This window comes from Mycteria americana, chromosome 2 (genome assembly GCF_035582795.1).
Source record: "Mycteria americana isolate JAX WOST 10 ecotype Jacksonville Zoo and Gardens chromosome 2, USCA_MyAme_1.0, whole genome shotgun sequence".
Classification (NCBI taxonomy): domain Eukaryota; kingdom Metazoa; phylum Chordata; class Aves; order Ciconiiformes; family Ciconiidae; genus Mycteria; species Mycteria americana.
Genome location: NC_134366.1, coordinates 77151402 through 77174067, shown reverse-complemented (window position 1 = coordinate 77174067; position 22666 = coordinate 77151402). Strand labels below are relative to the sequence as shown.

At 42.1% G+C, this 22666-nt stretch overlaps 1 protein-coding gene across 2 annotated transcripts in view; it reads left to right on the top strand.

Annotated features, from left to right (window-relative positions):
* The window catches only part of PHACTR1 (phosphatase and actin regulator 1), a 322354-nt gene that overhangs the window by 257833 nt on the left and 41855 nt on the right, over positions 1-22666 (top strand). For both annotated transcript variants that reach the window (XM_075493851.1, XM_075493850.1), the window contains 3 exons: positions 6360-6690; positions 14840-15048; positions 16590-16746. In XM_075493851.1, coding sequence (XP_075349966.1) covers positions 6360-6690; positions 14840-15048; positions 16590-16746 — 697 coding nt within the window. The remainder of the gene's footprint in view (positions 1-6359; positions 6691-14839; positions 15049-16589; positions 16747-22666) is intronic.

Sequence of the window (22666 nt, the reverse complement as noted above, 5' to 3'; positions counted from 1 at the left end):
CATCATAAAATCTTTAATGTCCAAAAGTGACAAGAAGACTGGTCATATCTGATTTAATAGACAACATACCCCAGTGGTGTAAAGCTCCTTTTGATCTTGATTCATTAAGCTGTTACTTCTCACCAGCACAGATAATATTTTCTGGAATTAATTAGATATTTTCCATTCAAACAACTGAATCTCCAGTAACCCATAAAGTCCCCTAAAACATCAGAGAACAAAATATATGCTGCTAAGCTGGGATCTCAGCAGCACCTGAGTGTATTTGAGCCCAAATTTAGCCTAATATTACAGTAGGGTGTAGCCTGGGTTGTATCTGGCCACTCAGCTATTGTATTTAAGCTTTGAAAAACCTTTTGCATTCTCTTGCTTTCTTCATTCAAGATTTTGAGGAGAGGCATAGCACATTTTTAGTTCTGAGATTGTGCTTTCTAGTTATGTCTCTGTAGAGTAAGAACTAATTCATAATTAGAGGCAAACATTTAACAGGGTAGGAAATGTTATAAGTCCCCAAAAGTTACTTCTGATAATGCAGACAAGCCAAGGATGAGGTTTGAGAACATGGATGCCTGGTGTCCTGCTGCATTGCCACAACACAGCTGGTTGTTAGTTACAGCATTATAAAAGTATTTACAGCTACAATTTATCCAATAAATATTCTCTGCAGTATTTTATAACGCAACAGTCACATGTGTCTCAGAAGACTCCTTTGTAGATGAGACCAAGACACATTATCCACAAGCTTCCTCCTCTGTGACGTTACCTCCTGCTGCCTGCTCTGGCAGGCTACATTCATGAAGCCAGGTTACATTCATGTGAGGGCAATGGACAATTCTCTTTTCACTGTGTGCTTGAGGGAGAAGCAGCAGAGCAAAAGCAGCTCTCCTTCACCAGCACTCCCAGGCTCTCACGGGAAACTGGACCCTGATGCAGGTCCTCTCTCCACACTTCCTCTGCCTGCCGCTACCTGGGGGGAGTACCTAGCACATATAGGCAGCAGGAAATATTTTCGTCTTTGAAACCCTCTTCAAGGCTCTGCACGGGAATTCATGCAGAGCTGTACTTTTCAGCCTTTAGGCTGAGCATGCTTTACTTGTGTTCTCCAAATTCAACTTGAACCTTGGATGCATACATGGTGCAGAAGAACAGCGAAGAACTTCAGTCTCAAGTCTTCCCTGAAGACATGGCTGCAGATCTTGCTGTAGTCAGCAGGAGATGCATGGCAGATCTTTCAGAACAGTTTTTAGCTTGTCTTTATGAATCTGCTCAAAAAACTCATTGAAAGAAGAAAAGAGACTCCCACTGTTCAGACACAAGTGATTCCCGGAGAGAAGACCTGAAAAAGTAAAAGCTACTTGTCCAAATGCTACCAGCAAGTATCAGGCACATCACCTCATTTCCACTATGGAGCTCCCTCAACAGGCCATGCTGGTTTTTGCACATTTTTTTTTGCACATTACTTTACAGAATTAATTAATTGGATGGAATTTACAGAGTAACTTGTTAACTTTATGATGAGTTGTATTACTTGTAGTTGTATATAGTACAGCAAAGGTCATAGTATAAGGCCATTCAGGTGGAAAGGAACCTCAGCAAGTCTCTAGTCCAACCTCCTGCTCAAAGCAGGGCCAGCTATGGGATCAGATCAGGTTGCTCAGGGCTTTGTCCAGCTGGGTCTTGAAAACCTCAAAGGATGCCAACTGCACAACCTGTCTGGGCAAACCTGTTCCACCGTTTGGCTCTTCTCATGGGGGAAAATGTTTTCCTTATAGTCCAGTCCAGAAGCTCTCTTGTCTCCTCCTCCCACCATACACAACTGTGAAGCCTGGCTCCACCTGGCTCCACCTTATTGATAACCTCCTTGTAGGTACTGAAGGCCTGCTGTTAGGTTTGCCCCCACAAGCTATCTTTTCTCCAAGCTGAACAAGCCCTGGTCCCTCAGCTTCTCCTCACAGGTCAGGTGCTCCAGCCCTCAGCCATCATGGTGGCCCCCTGCTCAACTCATTCTAGGTGTTTGATGTCTTTCCTGGGCGGCCCAAAGCTTGACACAGTAATGTAGATACAATCCGAGGAGTGTTGAATAGAAGGGGAATGATCCCTTGATCTCCTGGCTGTGCTACTCATACAACCCAGGAGGCTGTTGGCCTTCCTTGCTGTTGGGGTACGATGCTGGCTCCTGTTTGGCATCGCAAGGAGTCAAGAAAGAGCTTTTCTCCCACTGGCAGGATAGCAAACACAGCCAGCTCTGCCACAAGCCCAGGATTCCCAGGCATGCCCTCTTACTCCATGCAGTAGTTGGGATTTGAGGGTTTTCTAGCAGCCCTGCTGGAGCAATATTTGCTACCATACATCCAGAACTTCCTAGCACTCTATCTGCAACAGCTGTATCTGCAACATGTGCTGACCAACTCTCCAGCCATGTTCAGTGGCTGGGAAGCATCAGATTGGGTGTAGTTAGTGTACAGCTTCAGTGTACCACAAACACATCAGAAGAACTATACATGGGCAGACCTTCTGTGCAGCAAATAAAAGTATATTTATCTATGTCCTGAAAAACCCAAGAGGAAATGCAGCAACAATAGGTATTAGCAAAATGATCTATATGGAAGGGGTAAGGGCTGACCTGTTTGTCATAGGTCTGATGTGCAACAAATATTGTGGCATCCACAACTATCTTTTAAGTAATTTATTGTCATCAGCAGTGGGAAGGTTTCTATGTCTAACATCTCTTTCATCAATTCTGGCACAGTTATTACTTAACCATGCACAGTGCTGAGTGGTCACAACCCTGCTGGGAACCAACATCTTGCAAAATTGCTCATTATTCTCTTGAGCATGAAGAACCTCAGCCAAAAGAGATTAATCAGACTTGCACACCTGGCTTCACACAGTTTGCTTCTCTTCTGTCACGAGTGCTTTGTGCAATGATTTAAGACTCTGGTAATGTTCCACTGAGAAGACGCTTATTACAGATTCCTTTTTCATATTTCTACTGTCCAGCTTCTTATTCATCTACAGATGTCCATGTCTGATGGATATTCCATGCTGGAGACAATAATTGTTTCCATCCCTGGTTCATACATCACATGCATTGTGAAATTAAAACAAACAGAAGAAAGAACTGTAAAACACAGTCATCTCACTCTTACATGCAGGGACAAATTGTTCTCTCGTTTACTCCAGATGATGGTAGCGCAGTTTCTCCATGCCTGGAGCCGATGAATTTGAGCAAGGCCCCATTTGTTCAGCACACTCACTGATGTGACCACACGGTAAAACTTGCTGTACAAGGTCTCCCTTAGTGATGTCAATGAAGATATACTGATACGTTTCTGAGCAAATGGATCAAACTCTCCTCCCATTGCTGTCATTCTCCTTTTAGCTGTTTCATTTTTTTTTAACAGACAAGTAGAATTCTCCCAAAGGTGAAGGGCAGACAAGTAGATTTAATGCCTCTGGTTCATTTGCAGGGCTTTATTTAGGTATTAGGGCCATATTCAGACAGGCTCAAGAACTTGGGTGAAACACAATTGGTCTGAATAAAGCCTTACATTAAAAATAATGGACAAGATTTTTGACAGGTGTCCAGTGGAGTCACCGAGCACTGATACCACTGAAAACACGTTGATGTGAAGGATTTCTTTAAATTTAAGTGGAAACTAAAGGTCCATACCTTTGTTGTGAAGAGCGGAAACCAGAGTATGCACATCTCATTCATGATGGAGTATGTGGTTACTTGGGATAATTAAGCTAGATTTGTTTGCCCGTGCAACTCCAAAGCTGAAGTGCCTCTGTCACAACTCTACTAGATGAATGCTTGCATGAGAAAGGAAAATAAATTTGCACTATATTTTAGAAGAAAGATGGAAGGATTCCTGTTTGCTTTATACCTGAACCATTCGGCATGTTATACTCACTCCCAACATACAGTATTGCTCTAATCTTCAGAATCACAGAAGGCAGCAAACCCAGTTGATACTTCCAGTTATTCTGTTGTCAGAAGCAAGAGATGCCTGCAGTTAGGATCCCTGAATTCACCATTAAGGATGACTTCCCTGCATCATACACAGAGCGGTGGGGCATCCAGGCACAGGCACTATCAGATGAAGATGTTAATTGAGATACAGCAGAAAAGGATCTAAAACCAACAGTCAAACATGCACTTTTCAAAATGGAAGTGCAGATCTCAGTGTAGTCTTTGTAATTCAGGACCAGCTCTAGAAGTGAAATTGCCTGGAGCACAAACGTATGAAAACACTTTGTTACTACAAATCCCATAGGAGCCTTATTCTCAGGACTCTATACAATTTACTCTTTACTCTTTCTGTTATTTATCTTTTATTGAAGTTGGTGTGTTCTTTTATGCAGGATGCAAAGAGGAAATATACACAGATAACGTGTATGTGAGAAAAACACAGTAACTTGGAGACCTTCCTGTGCTTGAATAGAAAATCCTGAAAGTATTTTTTTTCTACTGTACAGAAGGAAACCTGCTTTAGAGGAGAGGGCACTGCCCTGTGGTTTGGCAATCCCATGAGTTAGATTTCAGCCTTGGTGGAGCCATCAGAAGAATTTTTGCCTTCAAGAGACATGTCAAGTGGATATGATATTGTGTTGAAAGCTGAAGGACTTGAGTTCTACTCTCTGTAACTCTCCCACTGTGCAACGTGGAAAGACCACTTTCTCTCCATGCCTCTATTTCATCTTTGCGCACCCTGTGCCTCTCCTATGTCTTTAGCCTATAAGCCCTTTGAAGAAAGGGAAGACTTGCTGTCAGTGTGTTGTTCCTAGCATAGTAAAAACACTAGTATCGAGTGGATACTGTGGATGCAATGAAGCTACGACTAGCACTAAAAAAAGTCTAATGTAATATCTGAGCTTGGCTCCATGCACCTTCTTTTTCCATATTACTGTCTTTAATCATTTGCAAGAAGTGTTAGTGCTTGGAAGTCCTAGTATCAACCTTGTGCACCCTGGCCTGTAGATATAGACACTAATACAGGCAATACCCAGAATAGGCCAGGAGGGAGGAAGGAATAAAGGGGGTAAGGAGAAGGATAGTTAATGCTAAAAAGAACCATCTGGAAAATCACTTCCGAAATCTGATATCGCTCAGGAGGGTGATGACCTTTGAAACCTGGAGGGCAACATCTTACTCCTAAGCTTTCTCAGGTCAAAAGAAGATTCTAGCCCTTCAGTTCCTTTACCATGTTACAGCAAGAAGAGTGAACTGAAGCAACAAGAGGACAAAGAGCATGCAAGCCTTGCCCGCAGAGCTGCATTGCAGAGCCAAATGTCTGTGGTATTCCAGGCTGGAAAGAGCCTGGCCTTCCTCCTAAACACAAACTCACAGTTGCAGCTCACAGCATACATATTTACTCTCGTTTTTGCTCTTAGCATATGTGGTGGCCATTTCCCACACCCATCTTGGGAACTACAAGCCCCCCCATTAACTTACTTTCCCTTCTGAAAACTTTTCACAGTGCAATTCCAAAAATCTCCATCCTGCAGTGGAGTCTTGGCAGAGACATTTGCTTGTGGACCTTTCATAGATTTCCCATGGAAGTCAGGGGAGTCTTTGCCTGGCAGGTCAACTATGTGATTCAAGGAACATGCCTAGAGTTAAAAAGGTTAAAATTCAGTGCATTAGTCCAGAGAAAAGTGCTGCCATGTCTTCTGTAAAAGAATACATTAATCCTAACAATCTTCTGCCCTTTATCATTTTCTCCTCCTGTACCCTTCCTAGAAATCACAATATCTCCTCCTGTTTTTCCAGACCACTCCTGTTTAGTATTCAAACCCTATTTCTTTTCTCTCTTGCCCTGTAATGTCATTTTTAACACCAGATGTTTTGCACATTACAAAGCTGTAAGATATGTGACTTGAAGTAATTGCACTGCAGTGGCTGAGAAGGATCAGGAGTCCCTGAGCTTTTGCTCCAGTAGTGATGGTGGTGAGTCATCCTGTAACTTCAGACACTGAATTGCTCTCCCCCTATTTGCGTGCCTGTTGCGCGGGAGACATCACGCTTACCTCACAGGGCTGTTTTGGATGATTAGGGCTTTAAAGCGTCAAAGTGTGCCATGAGCCTTGTTAAGCATTGCTTAACGTGTTTATTAAGGGGCACGCACAGCCCTGGGATGTTTTTTGTGAGACTCGGAAGTGCTGCAGAACAACGGTATTTTTTCCGAAGACGGTGCTGAGCACACGCTATGCAGAGTTGTCTGTCGCAGCATGGAAGGGGTGCAAGCTCCCGTGTTGACTAGCAATCTCAGTACCCGCTCACCCAGGCAGATACTCTGATCTCCATCTTACTGACATGAAAATTAACACCAGGGCCTCTCTTTCTTCTGTTTTAGATCCTGGCGCTCCTGTGAAACTGCCTTGTATGCCAGTTAAACTGTCACCTCCACTACCTCCAAAGAAAGTCATGATTTGCATGCCTTTAGGGGGGCCAGACCTCTCTCTTTCATCCTATTCCACGCAGAAGAGCTCCCAGCAGCCTTTGACCCAGCACCATCACACTGTCCTGCCATCCCAGTTAGCAGCTCACCAGCACCAGCTCCAGTACGGCAGCCACAGCCAGCACCTGCCTTCTGGGTCCAGCACGTTGCCCATTCACCCTTCAGGGTGCCGGATGATAGAGGAACTGAACAAAACGCTAGCCATGACCATGCAAAGGCTAGAAAGGTAATGGATCGGCTTTTAAAATTACATATTGATGTGCACTGTTTCCTGCTACCCTCAGTATCAAAATCACCACTTGAGTTATGTTCATAGCACTTGAATGAGGCCTCTGCTCTGGGGGTCTGACAACTTCAGGGCAGTCATTGCTGGAGAAACAGAGATGGGGAAAGAGCCTGTCCAGGCTTGTTTGACAAGTTTGTGGCAGAAAGGAGAAAAAGACCACATTTCCTGAACCCTCTTGTCCTGTTCAAGGAGCTCGATAATACAGCTAGTGGAGAAGATGTTGATAGGACATGCCTGGCTTGCAATATATACTGCAGAGTGTATAACTGCAAAGCTTGTTATGTGGAGGATTGCCAAAAAAAAAAGGAGAGGAAGTGGAAGATTCAAAAAAGAGCAATAAAACCCAAATATGCCACTCAACCAGGGCATCTGATTAGTATTACCAATTAGCTCGAAACAACCTATGAGGAATTCCTAAAAGTCACTCAGAGGGGTTTTAATATACTATTTCAATTAATTTTAAATTATATGGTTTATCTTAAAATAAGTATTTAGCGCATTCCATAGCAGCTACCTTCTTAGCCATTTGCATCTGGAGGAAGGTTGTACATTTGATCAGAAGAGCCTTACCCACCTTGGGGCTGTTTTCTGTTACTGTCACTTGTGGGTATCTCTGAATGCTGCTTCAAATAGTCTGAGTAAGTGAAGCATGTTGTATAAATGCAAGCTGTCCTCATAGACTGCAAGATCAGCAAGCTTTGGAAAATTTATTTCGTCTTGTAGAGGAAAATTGAGCTAGTCCCAGAATAGGGAAGGCAGTCCAAAAAATGACATGTTCTGTTTAGTACCAAGGGCAGCTTTGTAGCCAGCTTCTTCTAGGAGCATCAGATCATCCTTCTCTTAGAGAGGAAGTGAAAATATTTGGTCTAACAGACAAACTGCCTAATGATTTGCCACAATACCTCTTTGTGATAATGTTACCTTCATTACAATGCATAGTTAAAAAGAATTCGATTAGGGATGGCAAATTCTCCTTACTGCATGAAAAACAGTCAGGGGACCAGAAGCAGTCCCACATTGCCAGCTTATTTTAGTACCAGGATAGCGAGACCTCTGTGGTTACATCAGGAGGGGCTGATGTTTCTGCAGCCCGGGGGAAATCTCTACTGGGGGAAAACTGTTAGGGCTGTGAGGGAGGTTTCTCTTCCCATCAGTAAAAGGGCTGTAGCGGTAGGATTGGAAAAAGCATCCACATTCCCCCTTGTGCCCGGTGGCTACCCAGTTACCTCTCATATTGCCGGCAGGGCTGGTCAGATGCATCTGCATCACCCCAAAGCTTGGTGCACCGAGCGCAGAGGGTAGCTGGTGTCTCCCAAAGGCTCCTTTGGGGCTGCACTGCCCACACCGTCCCCAGCATAGGTCGGATGTCTTACTGTCTGGCTCACACTGTGTGCAGAAGGTACTTTGTTATCCGGAGCCCAGTGACATCTCTCAGAGTATGACTTCATTGTGGCATCTGTTGCCCCACAGCAATGAATGCTCCCAATTTCCAGGCATCCATCATGTTTATGTGTACAAATGCGTTTAACTGATTTGAAGAAGGTGATGCTGTTTGGTTTTAACTATTAATTTGACGCTGAAACTCTGCTGCTTGTTAAAAACTGAAGAAGCAAGGATTCATTTCCCGATATGAAGCAATTGCCTCCCTTTGTAGAAAAAAAATAAGAAAAGGTTATGGCACTGATATTTCACATTTAAAATTAAAATTAATCCTAGTTCAGGGCTGTCGTGGTTTAACCCCAGCCGGCAACTAAGTCCCACACAGCCACTCCTTTGCTCCCCTCCCGGTGGGATATGGGAAAGAATCAGAAGAGTAAAAGTGAGAAAACTCGTGGGTTGAGATAAAGACTGTTTAATAGGTAAAGCAAAAGCTGCACGTGCAAGCAAAACAAAGCAAGGAATTCATTCACTGCTTCCCACTGGCAGGCAGGTGTTCAGCCATCTCTGGGAAGGCAGGGCTCCATCACGCGTAATGGTTGCTTGGGAAGACAAACACCATCACTCCAGATGTCCCCCCCTCCCTTCTTCTTCCCCCAGCTTTATATGCTGAGCATGATGACGTACGGTATGGGATATCCCTTTGGTCAGTTGGGGTCAGCTGTCCCGGCTGTGTCCCCTCCCAAATCCTTGTGCACCCCCAGCCTCCTCGCTGGTGGGGTGGGGTGAGGAGCAGAAAAGGCCTTGACTCTGTGTAAGCCTTGCTCAGCAGTAACGAAAACGTCCCTGTGTTATCATCAACACTGTTTACAGCACAAAGCCAAACCATAGCCCCATACTAGCTACTGTGAAGAAAATTAACTCTATCCCAGCCAAAACCAGCACAATGATACTGCAGACAGTTGATTTTTCATAGCCTTTTTGTGTTGATTAACTATTATTTCAATCGTGAAATAGAGTACTTCAGTTATTCTTGTCAAAACAAATCAATAACATTTGCATTCACAAGAGAGAAAATAGGTGATGACTGTTTCCTCTGCAATAGAGATTGTTATTTTCATAGTATTTACAGGTAAAAGGGTCTGTGGAGCTGACACTTGCTGTTAAATTCTTAAATTGATTTTTCATGCCACGTTGTAATCTTAGTAAATTTACTAACTTTTCTTGAAAATTTGTGCAGATTTTTAAAATATATGTTTTTAACTTGGGAGAGGATTATTTGCACCAAATGCCACTGTTTCCTAGTATTTTTGACAGTAGTTCTTTTCCCATAATTGTATCAACTCTGGATTAAACCCAGCAGAAATCATACCGCTGCATTTGTCATTGGACACTTCAGCCCGCAAGTCTTAAGGACTTTTTAAAACTGCACAGATCCTAGATCTGCTTTCCTCTATTTAAAATTTGGTAGTGTGCTCACAGCTGTTGCATGCGTAGGATATGCAGTGAGATCCTGAGCTTTACTGTTCCTTCCAGGATAACATACTACTGGGTCACTGTTGTTGGGTCAATAATCTTGAGGAGATGAGAGAGCCTGACAAGTCTCTGAGGCACCTTCTGGGGAATGCTAAGTTCATTGGCAGCATTTTTTCTTGCTGATCTCAGTCTTTATCTTGAAAGAATCCTACAACATTATAGAATAATTGCCATGATGCTGCAGTAATAATGCTGCCAAGTCTGGTAATTTGGGGGATTATTTAGAGTCGTATTTTGTTTTTAATAGGGGAGGATCATGTAGACAAGTGCAGACCAGTATTCTGCTCTAAATTTTGTCTTTTTTTTCCTTTAGGAGATTTTTTTCTTCCCTGTGTCTAGTTTCTTTGCTCCTAGTACAGTGGAAGCTCCTCAAGTCTGTTAAACTCCATTGATATTCACTGAATCCATAACAGTTTGTATCAATTCCACATTTTGCCCAGTAAACTTTTCTTAGACCTCACAACTCTTCTCTCCACCAGGACTGTGAGTGTGGACAGGAACAAACAGTGAAAGCCTAAAATTTCCCCTTCCTCTAGCAACCTGGATTTTTTGCTTTCACAGATGAGGTCTCTGGATTCAGATAGTCTAACAACATCTGAAGACTGATACTTGAAATCAGTACTTTACCAATGAGCCAGAAGCTTGCCAGAGAATAATGATCTCTCCCTCTGTACCAGCCTGGAAGCCAGAATTTATTTTGCTGTCTTTGACCTTGAGAAAGCTACTGAGCTTCTCTATCTCTATTTTCGCCTCTGTGGGAGTGGTTGCATGTTACTGCCTCACCTAGATCTGGTGCATATTAATAAGTTAATGTCTTAAGGTACATTAAAAGCGTGCAATAGCTCTTCAAGTCCCAGTTGTTCTTATGACTTAAACCGGCAGTTAATTCCTGGAGTTTTTTATTCAGTTTTATTACAGACATTATAGAACATTAAGTTCATTTGCGCACTTAACGCTTTTGATTGCAAACATTTTCTGGTACTCGTAACATCTATTCATAACTTATTCTCAGAAGGGCAATCTGTCCCTTGTCCTAGTATGACTATTATGACATGTCATTTGTGCTGCCAGTTTGCCTCTATTTTCCCTGATAAATTGCCAGCTTTATGATAGATTAAGTTGAAACAGAGAAGAGTGTAATTTCCACATAACCTTTTTTCTGCAACCTCTGTTGCCAATTTATGCCCTACTGCAAATGACTTTCCCCTTCAGCCCAAAGGGTATGTGTCAAGCATAAGTAAAACTCTAGATTCAGGCATCATTTTTTACCATTTCAGAATGCATTTTAAGAGTTGGTGAAAATCTCATAAGCCCTGCCACCAAAATCCACAGAAGGTTTCATCCTCCTGACTGAAATGAATTTGAGAAGAAAGACCATGCCCAAAAGCCGTGCATCACAAACGGCAGCAAAAGAAGCTTTAGAAACCCTCTTGTGCCACTAGAATGTAGCTTTAATTTTGACTTAGGGAGGCAGTTTCTTGATCTGAAATAGCCTTATTTTCTGCCTTGCCCATGTAGTTCTCAGTCTGTCTGGTAAGACAACAATTAATTTCAATTACTCTGTGGGCTCTTGTACACTAGCAGCTGAATCAAGGCCTCAGTTTGTTCAGTGTATGTACTAAAGAGCTGTTAAGTGGCAATATCTCACTCCGGGCTAGAATTGAATCTATGGCAGAGCAGTGAAAAATCACTGTGTCCAAAAAGACAGTGTGTGAGACCAGTTCCTCTGGGACACCCAGTTCAGCTTCAGACTGTAGATTTATGAAATGAAATGCATTAGACATTCCTGCCAGTGTCTTGTAAATCTCATAAAATGTATTTGAGTCAGAAAACATTTATCTTCCATAAAACTTGTCAAGAGAATCGCTTTTTGTCTAAACTTTAGCATTGCCTAAGGATAGAAACACTTAATATTTATAGCTCTGCCTTCTCTCTGTCTCTCACACATATGCCTGTATTGTAGAAACACATATACAATGGTTTGAAGTTTTTTTCAGATTTTTGTTTTAACTGATAAGTACAGAAGAGTGTACTGTGGATCCGAAAACATGCTGATAAAAATGTAACTCTCTATTCCAAAATCAAAGAGCCTGGGATGACAGATGAGAAGCATGCATTTTTTTTCCCACTAGATTTTACAGGAGGGATTTCATTTTTTTCTTTTTCGATTTTGTCTGTACCATGAGTCACTCATATGCTTAAATTCTGATTTTTCATTAAAATATTTTCTCACTAGAAATATTGTAAGCTATAGTGGTGTAACTTTTTTGTCGTTTTGATCACGTAAATGTGATGCAACGGTAATTGCAAGTGCTTGTACTAGTCAGCTATGAATTATTCAAATCTATGTGTTAAGATACATTTATCTTCTTAAAACAAGTACTTGCTTAGCTGTAGCTTTGTTCTCTAATTTTGTTGCAAAACACGAAGCTGATTTAAATGGGACTGTTTGAAACAATAGTGTGCTTTTTGGTAAATAACGCTAAAAAATTTTGTGGTGTAGACCACCTGACCTCATCGGGTTTTTGCTAATGACCCAGAGGAATTTATACACAATGGAAATACCCAGTGACCTTGATTCGTCTTTCTTAAGTATACTGCAGTACTGCATGTATTTCGTAAGTGCTTTGCTTAGACAGCTGACTTAGTCAAAATGCTGTGGAAAAGGCTGATTTTAATCAAGAAGAACACAAAACACCAGGAAAAATGAGGGGCTTAAAATAGAAAGTAGTATTATCAAGAAAGTGGATGATTCAGAAAAATTACAATGAGATGAGAAGCTGCCTATTTCTAGATCACTAGTTCAAATAAAGATCCTCTGTGGTAATTTGTAAATCTTGTTGCCATCCAATACCTGCTTGGTAACCTAAATTGGTGAACCACTTTGATATCTGCTACCCTATGTGCACGCCCATAAGGATGCATCTGTAACCTACATCCATCCTTCACAGAACAGGGAAGCACCAAATGGTCCTGGATGCTGAACTACTTTTTGCTCCTTTCATTTGTACTTCCAGAAGGGACTTAGTGAACTTGTACTTACTCTCTGTGTATGTATTGTTTTAAAATTAACTGAATGATCCAGTGGTTGTGTTCACCACTGGAAGTTTTTTATTTCTTTTTTTTTTTTAGCAATGTTAACAGAATTTCACAGCATTTGAGTTTCTCTTGGAAGTTTAATTCCAGGCTTTTGAATTCCTACCTTTCCTCTTAAAAAGAGTTACACAAAAAATAGGTTACAGAGAAAACAGATTTCAAAAATGAAGTTCATAAAATTAAAATTATTAAAGCATATCAATAAATTAAAAGTTAGTTGAAAGTTTTTAAATCCTTTAGTGCATTTGTGTGTCATCAGAATTCAGCTGATGAATTTTAAAACTACTTCTGGGATAAAATTTTTTGGGTCAAACTCATTGAAATCTAATACAAAAATTCACAAGCCAGTTCTTCATGAATCTCTCTTACTTTGTGGTACAAAACATGGACTATCATGAAGAAAATGGAGCTCCTGTCTTCAAGGTATCCAGTAAAAGCTATGCATCTCATTGTTGGTTAGTCTGCAACAGTAAATGTTGCAATTAACAAAATTATTTCTTTGAAGCCAAAGATGATAATAACAGCGTGGTATGGTTGGCTCACAGGATCTGAAGCCTTTTCTTCTCCTTAATCCCCAAGAACGTTGTGGACTAGCATTATATACCCAGAAGTACATTTTAAAAATGGGATGTTATCTGGCAGCCGTTTAAGAGTCCATGTTAACTTTAGGGTTAGAAGAAAAAGAAATGTTTCAAGGTGACTCAGTAGAAAATGATTTAAGGAGAAGAATACAACAGTTTTTCAAGATGCAGAATGCCTCTGGTATTCTGAGCAGGCTAAAATATTCAAGGGAATTGAAGCTACTCAGCACTCGGTAAGGTCAGACCCAAATTTGTGTGCCTCAAGTGCAACTTGGCCAGCACATCTGGTTTCATGCCTATGTTCTTCTGGAAAGTAAAATGGGAGTTTGACATAAAGAGGGTGTCCAACAGGCAAATGTTCCCCACCTTTCATATAGCTGTTGCCTCAACTGGGACTTAAGAGAAAGGGCAGTTTCTGCTGACTCACAAATAAACCTGAGCAGCCATCATTTTTGCCTGCCAGTCTCTCATTCTCATTTCACATTGGAAAGGCAGCACGAGCTATTAGATAAAAATGGGTTGGGAAACCTGGTTCTATTCCTGACTTTTCCTTTCACCTTTTGTTTGACTTTGATCTTCACCTCTTCATGTTCCTGTTTCCCTACTTGTATTGATATGTTCCTTGGTAAAGGGCTTTGAAATCAACACATAAACAGAGCTAGATGGTAGCAGTACTGACCACAGGTCCTAACCTAGTAAGCTGCAGGAAATGATCAATCACACTTTATGTGACAAAAGAAATATGATGCTAGCTCCAATTCAGATTGAACGGCAGCACCTGGCTGGAGTGAGGAGCTGGGGCAGGAGAAGGGCTGTCGTCACTGCAGCACCTACAACATATAACTGTGCCATTAGCAAACAAACCTCCCAAGTTTTAGCTCCCTCCCTTGTTACTCTCACCAGCTCCCAAAGTCTCTTTTCTCCAAGCCCAGTTTCACATGCTTGGTCCCCTGCGCTTCAGAGAGTTGAGCCTTCCCCTCAAGTCAAGCAACATCTTCTTGCCCAAGGAGTGCAAGTCATGGTTTCCATCTGCCTTTCTACAGTCCTCCTCTACAATCTGTACCTTTCCTTCCTCCCACTCTCTTACTCCAGCTTTTGCATTTAGGTGAGACATTTTCTCCTTACTGCCTGCACACCAGTGGAGAGGTCACACAGACACCAGGCTGAAGACATGCTTATCACTCTGAGTAGCTGGTGTGCAATTTTCACTCAGCCTTGAGACTATATTTGTCACAGATCTTTAGTTCTCAGTCCTGGCTGCCAATATTTCCTCCTGCATGCTGTCTGACCTCTCCCTAACAAGTGTTGTACCTTAAATCTAATGTGTATTCAGTTTAAACCCATTAGATGTCTTTCTGGTCATGAATATCTTTCTGTCCTCGTTTCTTCTCAAAAAGGGATGAAACACCACTACTTTCCTAAATACAGTGAGAAAAGCAACTCAGTCTTCCATTGAGCTGTTTCGTTTAGTTTATTTATTTGTTTTTCTTTCCCAGCAGCTCTGGTTTACACACAGGTGAAAGTGTTACAAAAACAGGACCTGGGGGCCTTCCAGACATGAGACAAGTGCCAACTGTTGTGATCGAATGCGATGACAATAAAGAAAATGTGCCTCATGAAACTGACTATGAAGATTCTTCCTGCCTCTACACAAGACAGGAAGAGGAGGAAGAGGAGGATGAAGATGAGGATAACTCATTATTTACAAGTAAGACACATTCCATTTTTCCTTTCTCATTTATTTAATTTTCTCTCTGAACTCTCAATACACAAGGGAAACACAAGGCCTGTGAATTTTCTTTCCTGATGGTGGCTTTTGCATCTCTCAGGGCTTGACAGGGCTTGACTCATGGGGATGCTTGGTAAATTAATCCAAAATAACAAGTAGTATGAATTTATAGTGATTTCCCTAATCCACATGAATCCCTGTCTGGGTAGCTCTCAGACAGAATTCAAATGACTGGTTTTGGCTTATATTAGTTCACTTCCAAATTGACTTTTGGATTTACTTTCCCAAGTATCCATGATGTGGAGAAGCCCTGCCTTTGGCTTAAGTCAAGGTCAGCTCAATAGGGTTACTTCAGGAGGATGAAATAAGTGCCACCGATAGAGAATCAGAGCTTTTATATATAGTAAGTATTAAATCATGACAGAATCATAAGTCTGCACATACGTTGAAAGGGGTCACGATCAGAGAATTGGGCTCAGATAAGAAGAGGTTAATTGATAGCCATATCGCAGTTACAGTCTGGAGAGGGACCTGTGGCCCCTTCTGACCTCTCGAGAAAACCCATCTCCTGCCTCCATGTGGCATCATAGGACTCTCCCATGAAGACAAGATACAGTACTTTGCGTATAACAACTGCTTGCCATCCTGCAGGTCGAGCTGAAGTTTCAGGCCCTTGGATTTCTTTTCTTCTGAAAACTGGGAGCAGTACAATCAAAACACCCTTTTTAAAACACACACAAAGAAGGTTCTAAACCAGGCATATTTCATCTCCTCAGAATCCTCCCTTACGCTGCAAGTGAAATTAAGCAGTCTTTGCTCTTAAACTAAGAAACAGAGCAGAACTGCACTATCTCGCACTCTCCTGCCAAAGCCCAAAACCTCTCATGGGTTTGTGTCTCTCTGTCTGCTTGGGTCTGTCTTCCCTGCTCAAACTGCTTTGGATGCAAGCCTAGGAAAGCAAGCTTAAGCTGTGAAAGGCCAGTGGTTTTCACAGTGTCTTTGCCACTGGCAGTGCCTGGGAAGCAGTGTCAGTTAATGTACATAGAGATCTGTGCTGCTTCTGATTGACTTTTGATTCCTTCTAGTGCTAGCTTGGATGTCTTGCTATGACATTGCAAGAGAGAGAGATACCTCTCTCTTTCCACATGCTGTAGCTCTGCTGCCTGCCCAGATTCTGAGGTTGAATTATTCATTCCATTACATGGTTCTGAAACATTGTGCTAGAGAAAGCTACAGATGCTACTAGCAATTCTGAAACAAGCCCTTCTTCTCCACTCCCCTCTATTGAGCAATATTTTAATTTCTTCTTCCTGTATACCTACCAAACTCAGCTTTTCCTTATTATGATAGGAATTGAGGTTAATTGAACACATGAAGTTAATTGACACCCCTTTTCCCACAGTCCATACCAATGTAAATGACAGCCTAGTATCCTCCCTTGGCTAGTACTTCTTTGCCTGCTGCATGCTGTAATGAAATTATGACACCTCCTTTGGCAGAGCCTCTCCTCTCTCCCAAAGGCTCCCTGGCAATGAAAGTCTGCAGGAAGGACTCTTTAGCAATCAAACTAAGCAACAGGCCTTCCAAGCGAGAGCTGGAGGAAAAGAACATCCTCCCCATGCAGACTGATGAAGAGAGGCTCGAACTTAGGCAGCAGATTGGGACAAAGTTAACAAGGTAGGAGACAAACATTTTTCTAACTCTTGCTTTTGGAAATATGTGGTGGGATGCAGTTTTTATCCTTAGTCTGTGCACATTTGAGATCTGTTCGTTCACAATGTTCAAGAGGAAAAGTCATGGGGGAAAAAAATACTCTAGGCATTATTTCTGCTCCAGTATAGCTTTCCTTACAATGCCCCATTTCATTTTCCTGGCATATCCTATGGGATCTTTGGTTGTGTTAAGTATCAGCATGAACTATGTGGATTTGGTTGGTTTTGGTGCACCGTTGGGCAGTGCTCAACTTTGATGACATTTTGGACTGTAGCCGTAGGTGCCATTTGATAGGCTATTAGTTTGGCCAGAGGGCAGAGGTATAGCTTTCTCTTCTGACTGCATCTCCCGTGAGTAGCTGAGTCTTTTCCTGAACCAAAATACTTAGGTCCTTCAGTACCTGCTTTTGTTGGGTCAGGTTGGACAGATTTACCCTGTCTAGACTCTTTCTTCTTCATAACAGAGTTACTCACCAGCTGTTCTGGATTTCTGTATTGCATGGGATATAGAGGGATGGCCATTAAATGTGGATTTCTGTCAAGAATTAGTAAACTGAGGTCAGGTAGAAATGTCTAAGAACCTCCTATGCTCCAGCCATGATTTCTGTAATCAATTTAATACCGTTATGTTATCAACTTGTTGGTATGCAGAGCTGGTGAATGCTGTTAGTTGCCCTCCAGTGTGACTCTGAGAAAACCACAAGGAGAAGACTAGCCAGTTGTTGGGAATTTTCTTGTGGGTTTTCTTTTTTTTTTCTTTTTTTTTTGGTGGGGGGCATAAGGGCAGAACACTGCTACTGTGTTGTGGAGACAGGAAGAATAGGAGCTCCTGGTAAATACTTCTTTCAGCATTTTATCTACTTTTTTTCATGGCCTTGTTTATCACCTCTTTGGAATAAACTAACCACATCTTTCCAGTCTGTCTTTGAAAGTCTTTGTGCTTAGCCTACTCCAAGACCTGTCTAATTCTTCAGTATTCTTGTTGAAGGGCCTCAACAGTGATGCCCAAAGTATGGAAGATGGCGCTGCACTGTTGCTGGTACTGTGATTTTTCAGTCCAGTCTTTATTCAGCCTAATACCTTGTTAGAGTGCAGCTGCATATGGAGCTCTGGGTCCCAAAGAGCAGCACATGATAGGTCCCAGTGCTTATAGGATGAATTTTGAACCCTTTTGAAGCATGTGAAGAGTTGACATTTTTGTCTCCTAGCGTATCTTACTGTCCACTGCTTGACCTTGCAGTGACATTGAACAGCATTTCCACTATGTTGCCCATTTGGCCAAATTACTTAGGTCTCTGAGAAGTTTTACAGCTCTGTCTGATGAAGGTAAATAGTGTCATTTGCAAACATTGACTGTGCACAGCTCACTGTGCTCCAGGTGTTTTCTATTATAAATATTTTATATCTCACCTCTCCCAAACCTGCTTTTTCCCCATTAAAGAATGTTTCTTCAGCATATCTCTTTTTAACAAGGGAAAATAATTTTGGCAATACCCAGAACCCTTCCTGTGTAAGCCCCATGTTCTCACAATGTTGTTGTTTGTTTCTCCAATTGTATCCCTGCTCATTCAGTCTGAGGTATAATGCTTGATCTTGTCTTCTAGTATAGCTAAGACTTAGGGGCAATCACAAATAGTTCAAATAATTAAAACTGTGTATATATGAGCTCAAAAAATAGCTGAGCCACTGCTGTTTCATTCCCATTTTATACCAGTGTAACATCACTGAAATTGGTAGAATTTCACAAGTCTTGTCTGGAACTATATAGTTGCTAGTCTGACCTTTTAATTACTAGTATTTACAACTTAGTATCTCATCCTTTTGAGTAGTTAAAAACAATCAAGAAATATGAGGAGAAAAGAACTTTCCTCATCTCTAATAGGCAAAAAGCCACAGACATTTCAGCAGCAAAAAGGAAGGTACCTGTCTTACCAGTGCTTTGTATCTCAGTGTGATGTATCCCTGTGCACAGACTGAATATTAGATTGAAATAGAGAGAATATCTCAATTTGGACAGAATTGCTTTACTGTCCAGACTTCATTACTGAATCTATCCTTTGCCACTGCTCAGTAATTGTCACACAGTGATGCAAATGCCAAGCAAAATTAAAGTAGTGAAGCATTTATAGTCCTTAGAGAAGATGCGAGATGCAGACTATAATTGCAGCTGGCAATTTTGGATTTCAGAGGGATTTGTACTGTTCCACCAATGGTCCCCTACGGTTTAAAATAGTCAGCCAATGAAATCACATATGCTACTTACAGAAGTAAAAAATGCAGAATAAAAACTTCAGCAAATAGTTATTGTCTGTAATGGATCAATTAATTTTCACCAAGAGGCTGATTAGGATACTTCAGTATTTATGCATAATCCTCACAGTATTTTGTTTGGAGGAGCTCATTGGCTGCCACATTTGGCAGATCAGAGTTTAGTACTATAAAACGAACGTCATTTTTAAAGATGCTTATAGCTAGACATATTGAGAGATTGACCATTGACATATTGTGTGGGACCAAACTCATCCCAGGTGTAGTTCCTCCAGCCTTATTAGAGTTGCACCAGGAATCAATTTGGCTCAGAACTGTTTGTTCAGATCCTGTTTAAATGTAGCTTGGAACCTCTGAACCTCCAGTTAGTCCCAGAAAATTGTTATGACTTTATTATTGCATCCGCCAACTGGTAGAGAGACTCCAGAGCAGACTTCACTATGCTGGCTGTTTCCCATGCTGGCAGGATAGTGCCTTGGCTTACACCAGACCAGTTGTAAGGGTGAGGCTGCAGAGACTGTATCTTCTAGCAGGATCTGGCCCGCTGCACACCTGAATTAGCTCAGCCATGAGATAAATTAACACTTCTGTGCCTATCATAGAAACACTTCACGTGAACGTGGTGCTTCACTGGTGTGTATCCTGTATCATGGCTCAGCACATGTAGATCCAAGCAAAAATGGAGCTTTTTGCCCAGGATGGCAAAGTATGCCCTAGCAAAGGCAGGAGATCCCACATCACATGAATTCCAGCCACATGAATAGGCTACTGCACCGTAGACTATTTCTGGGCAGTCTTTACACAGCAATTACAGCAACTAATTAGAAGACCTCCTCCTCTAACCAAACCAGAATGGACTACTCCAAAATGTGATACCTACTATGAAGCAAGGAGCAAAAATAGTGAATTAAGGTGCAGAACTTCCACCTCATAACCACATGTGACTTGGGGATAGGAAATGGATGCTGGAGGCCATGTTCTTGGCTGCTAAAAACCCTTACAACTCCATTAACTTCTACTCTGAAATGCAGACCACCTGCGCTAAGTAAATCTTTAAGTGCGTATGGTTTTCTTTTTTTTTCTGCCTGCTCAGCTTCTCCCAAACTCTTCCTCCATTTTAACCGTCTGGTGCCTGCACAGCTTCACAGCTGCTCAAGAAGTGTGTATAAGTGACCATAAGACAGAAAGGAGAAAACAGGAGAAAAAACAGGACTCTGGAAGTTAGCAGGCAGAGGGAAAAGACAGAATTCTGCCTTCTGCCTGTTTCTCTGGCTGTGTTGGACCTCCTGGGAAGCACTGATCCTTTGGTTATTCAGGTTAGAGCAGGGGGCAGGAGGACCTGGATTTAGCTTTCAGTGGCTATCAGGGTGAGAGGAGTGCGGCATATCTGGGCTATGACTGTGAAGCAAGGACTCAGACAGGCTCTGGGTCTGAGCTTGGAGGTTCTCCCAGGGGCAATGATAAAGGCATGGCCTGTCAGGAGCTCCTGGTGAGGAGGAGGGCCAGCACTGATGGGTGATGCACATCAGAGCCGCGTGTCTCCCAGAGACTGCAGGACTGTCCCCTGGTACTGAGACGGGTGCTTCAGTGCCGGTCCTGGCACTTGTGTTTCACCAAGGAATCATCATGCTTGGTCATAAGAGACCACACAGACTTCTTCGATCAACATATTATTTAGTAAGCACAAGAGCCCTTTAGAGAAAATATATCTATGTATTTCTGTATAGCTACACACTACACCAGACTTTGCTGAGGACTTTGCACTCCCTTGAACTGGGAAGACCTGGTTCCTTTGCGTATCTTTCACAAAGTCTCTCCCATACCTTGAGACAACGTGTGTCTTTAGACTGTGGCTGATCTGCCACGCATCCTACAAGACAGGCTTTCTAAAGCATTCGTCTCTTTTTTGAGTCTCTTAACCCCCCAACTCTAGTGAAGGTGCTCATTAGCAATTAGATACAGGAGTATTAAAGCTATTTTGGTCCACTGCTTTTCAAGAATGCATGGCAGTTTCCTTATCTGTTTTCCCTGAATTGCTTCCATCCTGGCTTTTCCCACCTGCTGGAGTAGGATGATCTATAATCCAGTATTATTATCATCACGTTGCTAATAATCAATGTTAAGGGAACTTCTTGATATTCACAGTATTATTACTGGTCAGCATCATGTCTGTCTCATTAGCACACTCCTACCCACCTCGGGGCAGAGGGCAGGCTGGCTGCAGGTCACAAGGCAGGGGAGATACATAAAGGCTGTCCACAGGCAAGCAGCGCATGTTAGGGGACTGCTGCCCATCACTGGCAGGTGCCACAGGCAACCCAATAAGATTTTGCAGCCCAATAAGATTTGGTGCTGTGCTGCTGCCAAAAGCTGTCAGTTGTAGGAGTCACGTTTAACCCAAGACCGTGCCCGGTGTGACAGCAAAGAGAGATGAGGTGGGGGAGCAGCCCTCTGCACGTTAACTAAATAATTAAATAGAAAATAATTAAATTAGAAACAAATAAAGAAGAAAGTAACTTCTTGCAGTGTCCACACGCTACCCTTTGCCTCTCTTTGTGACTTTGAGTGATGGACGTCCTGTTGCTCAACTGAATCCTGTGAGTGTGTCACTGTATATGTTCTGCTGGCTTTAAAGCAGTGAATCAATGGCAAGCTCCTCTGTCAGATACACAGTAGTGCTCTGCATTGGTTTTTGTATAGCCCTAGGTTTATTCACTACAGCACCTTATGGGGTGCTGTCCTTACACCAGCAAGTGGAAAATCTTGATCTGAAGCAATATAAATAATATATTGCAAGTATCATGAGGCAAAGGATAGGAAGTATGAAAATAGATCACAAAGACACTGTCTGTGTGCATATGGTTGTAAATATGTACGCTTGAGATATGGACATGCACACCTGCTAGATGTGTTTATAGTCCCATTGATGCTTTGGAAATAGTACCGAGATGTCTGTGACTGAGAAATGTAGCATGAAAAGTCATAAATCTTTGTTATGGAGCGGCAGGTTTGACAGATGATGGTCACCTACTACCTCGATCAGAAAGGTAATCTACTCTACGCATTCCCTGATCAATACTACATCTTCCTCAGCTGTACTGAAAAATACTGCCTAGAAACAGAAATCCTGTGGTGAAATTAACTTGGTGAATTCCCACAAGTATAAAAAATTGCCATTGATTTTTAAAATGTCATGAGGCTGCTGTGAGGTTTTTGGAGTTGTTCACATCAGGTGCTAGTTGTCCCTGTGTCCCTCTGCATGAGGGAGAGTACTCAGGAGAAAGAGCAATAGGGTATGTTTGTAAACAGAAGGAGAGGCATGAACCAGAAAGAAGAGTAGAAAAATTGGACAATTTGGGAAAAGGATTGAATCTTCGGCATCACCATGAAGGTGACAAGGTATTACCAGTGCTGAGGAAGGGTCAGTCTGCAAGGCTTGCACAGTTGTTAAAATGCACAGCAGTTCCTTCAGAGGCCTGAGGGGACTGAGTAGTCGGAAGTGATCATTTTTATTTTCTAAAAAATTGGCTGTGAGGAGATTCAGCTTTTTGAAACGGTTAATTATTTAAACAGTGTTGCAGTCCCATTGAGGGGAGGGTTTATTCAGCCAGAGGATG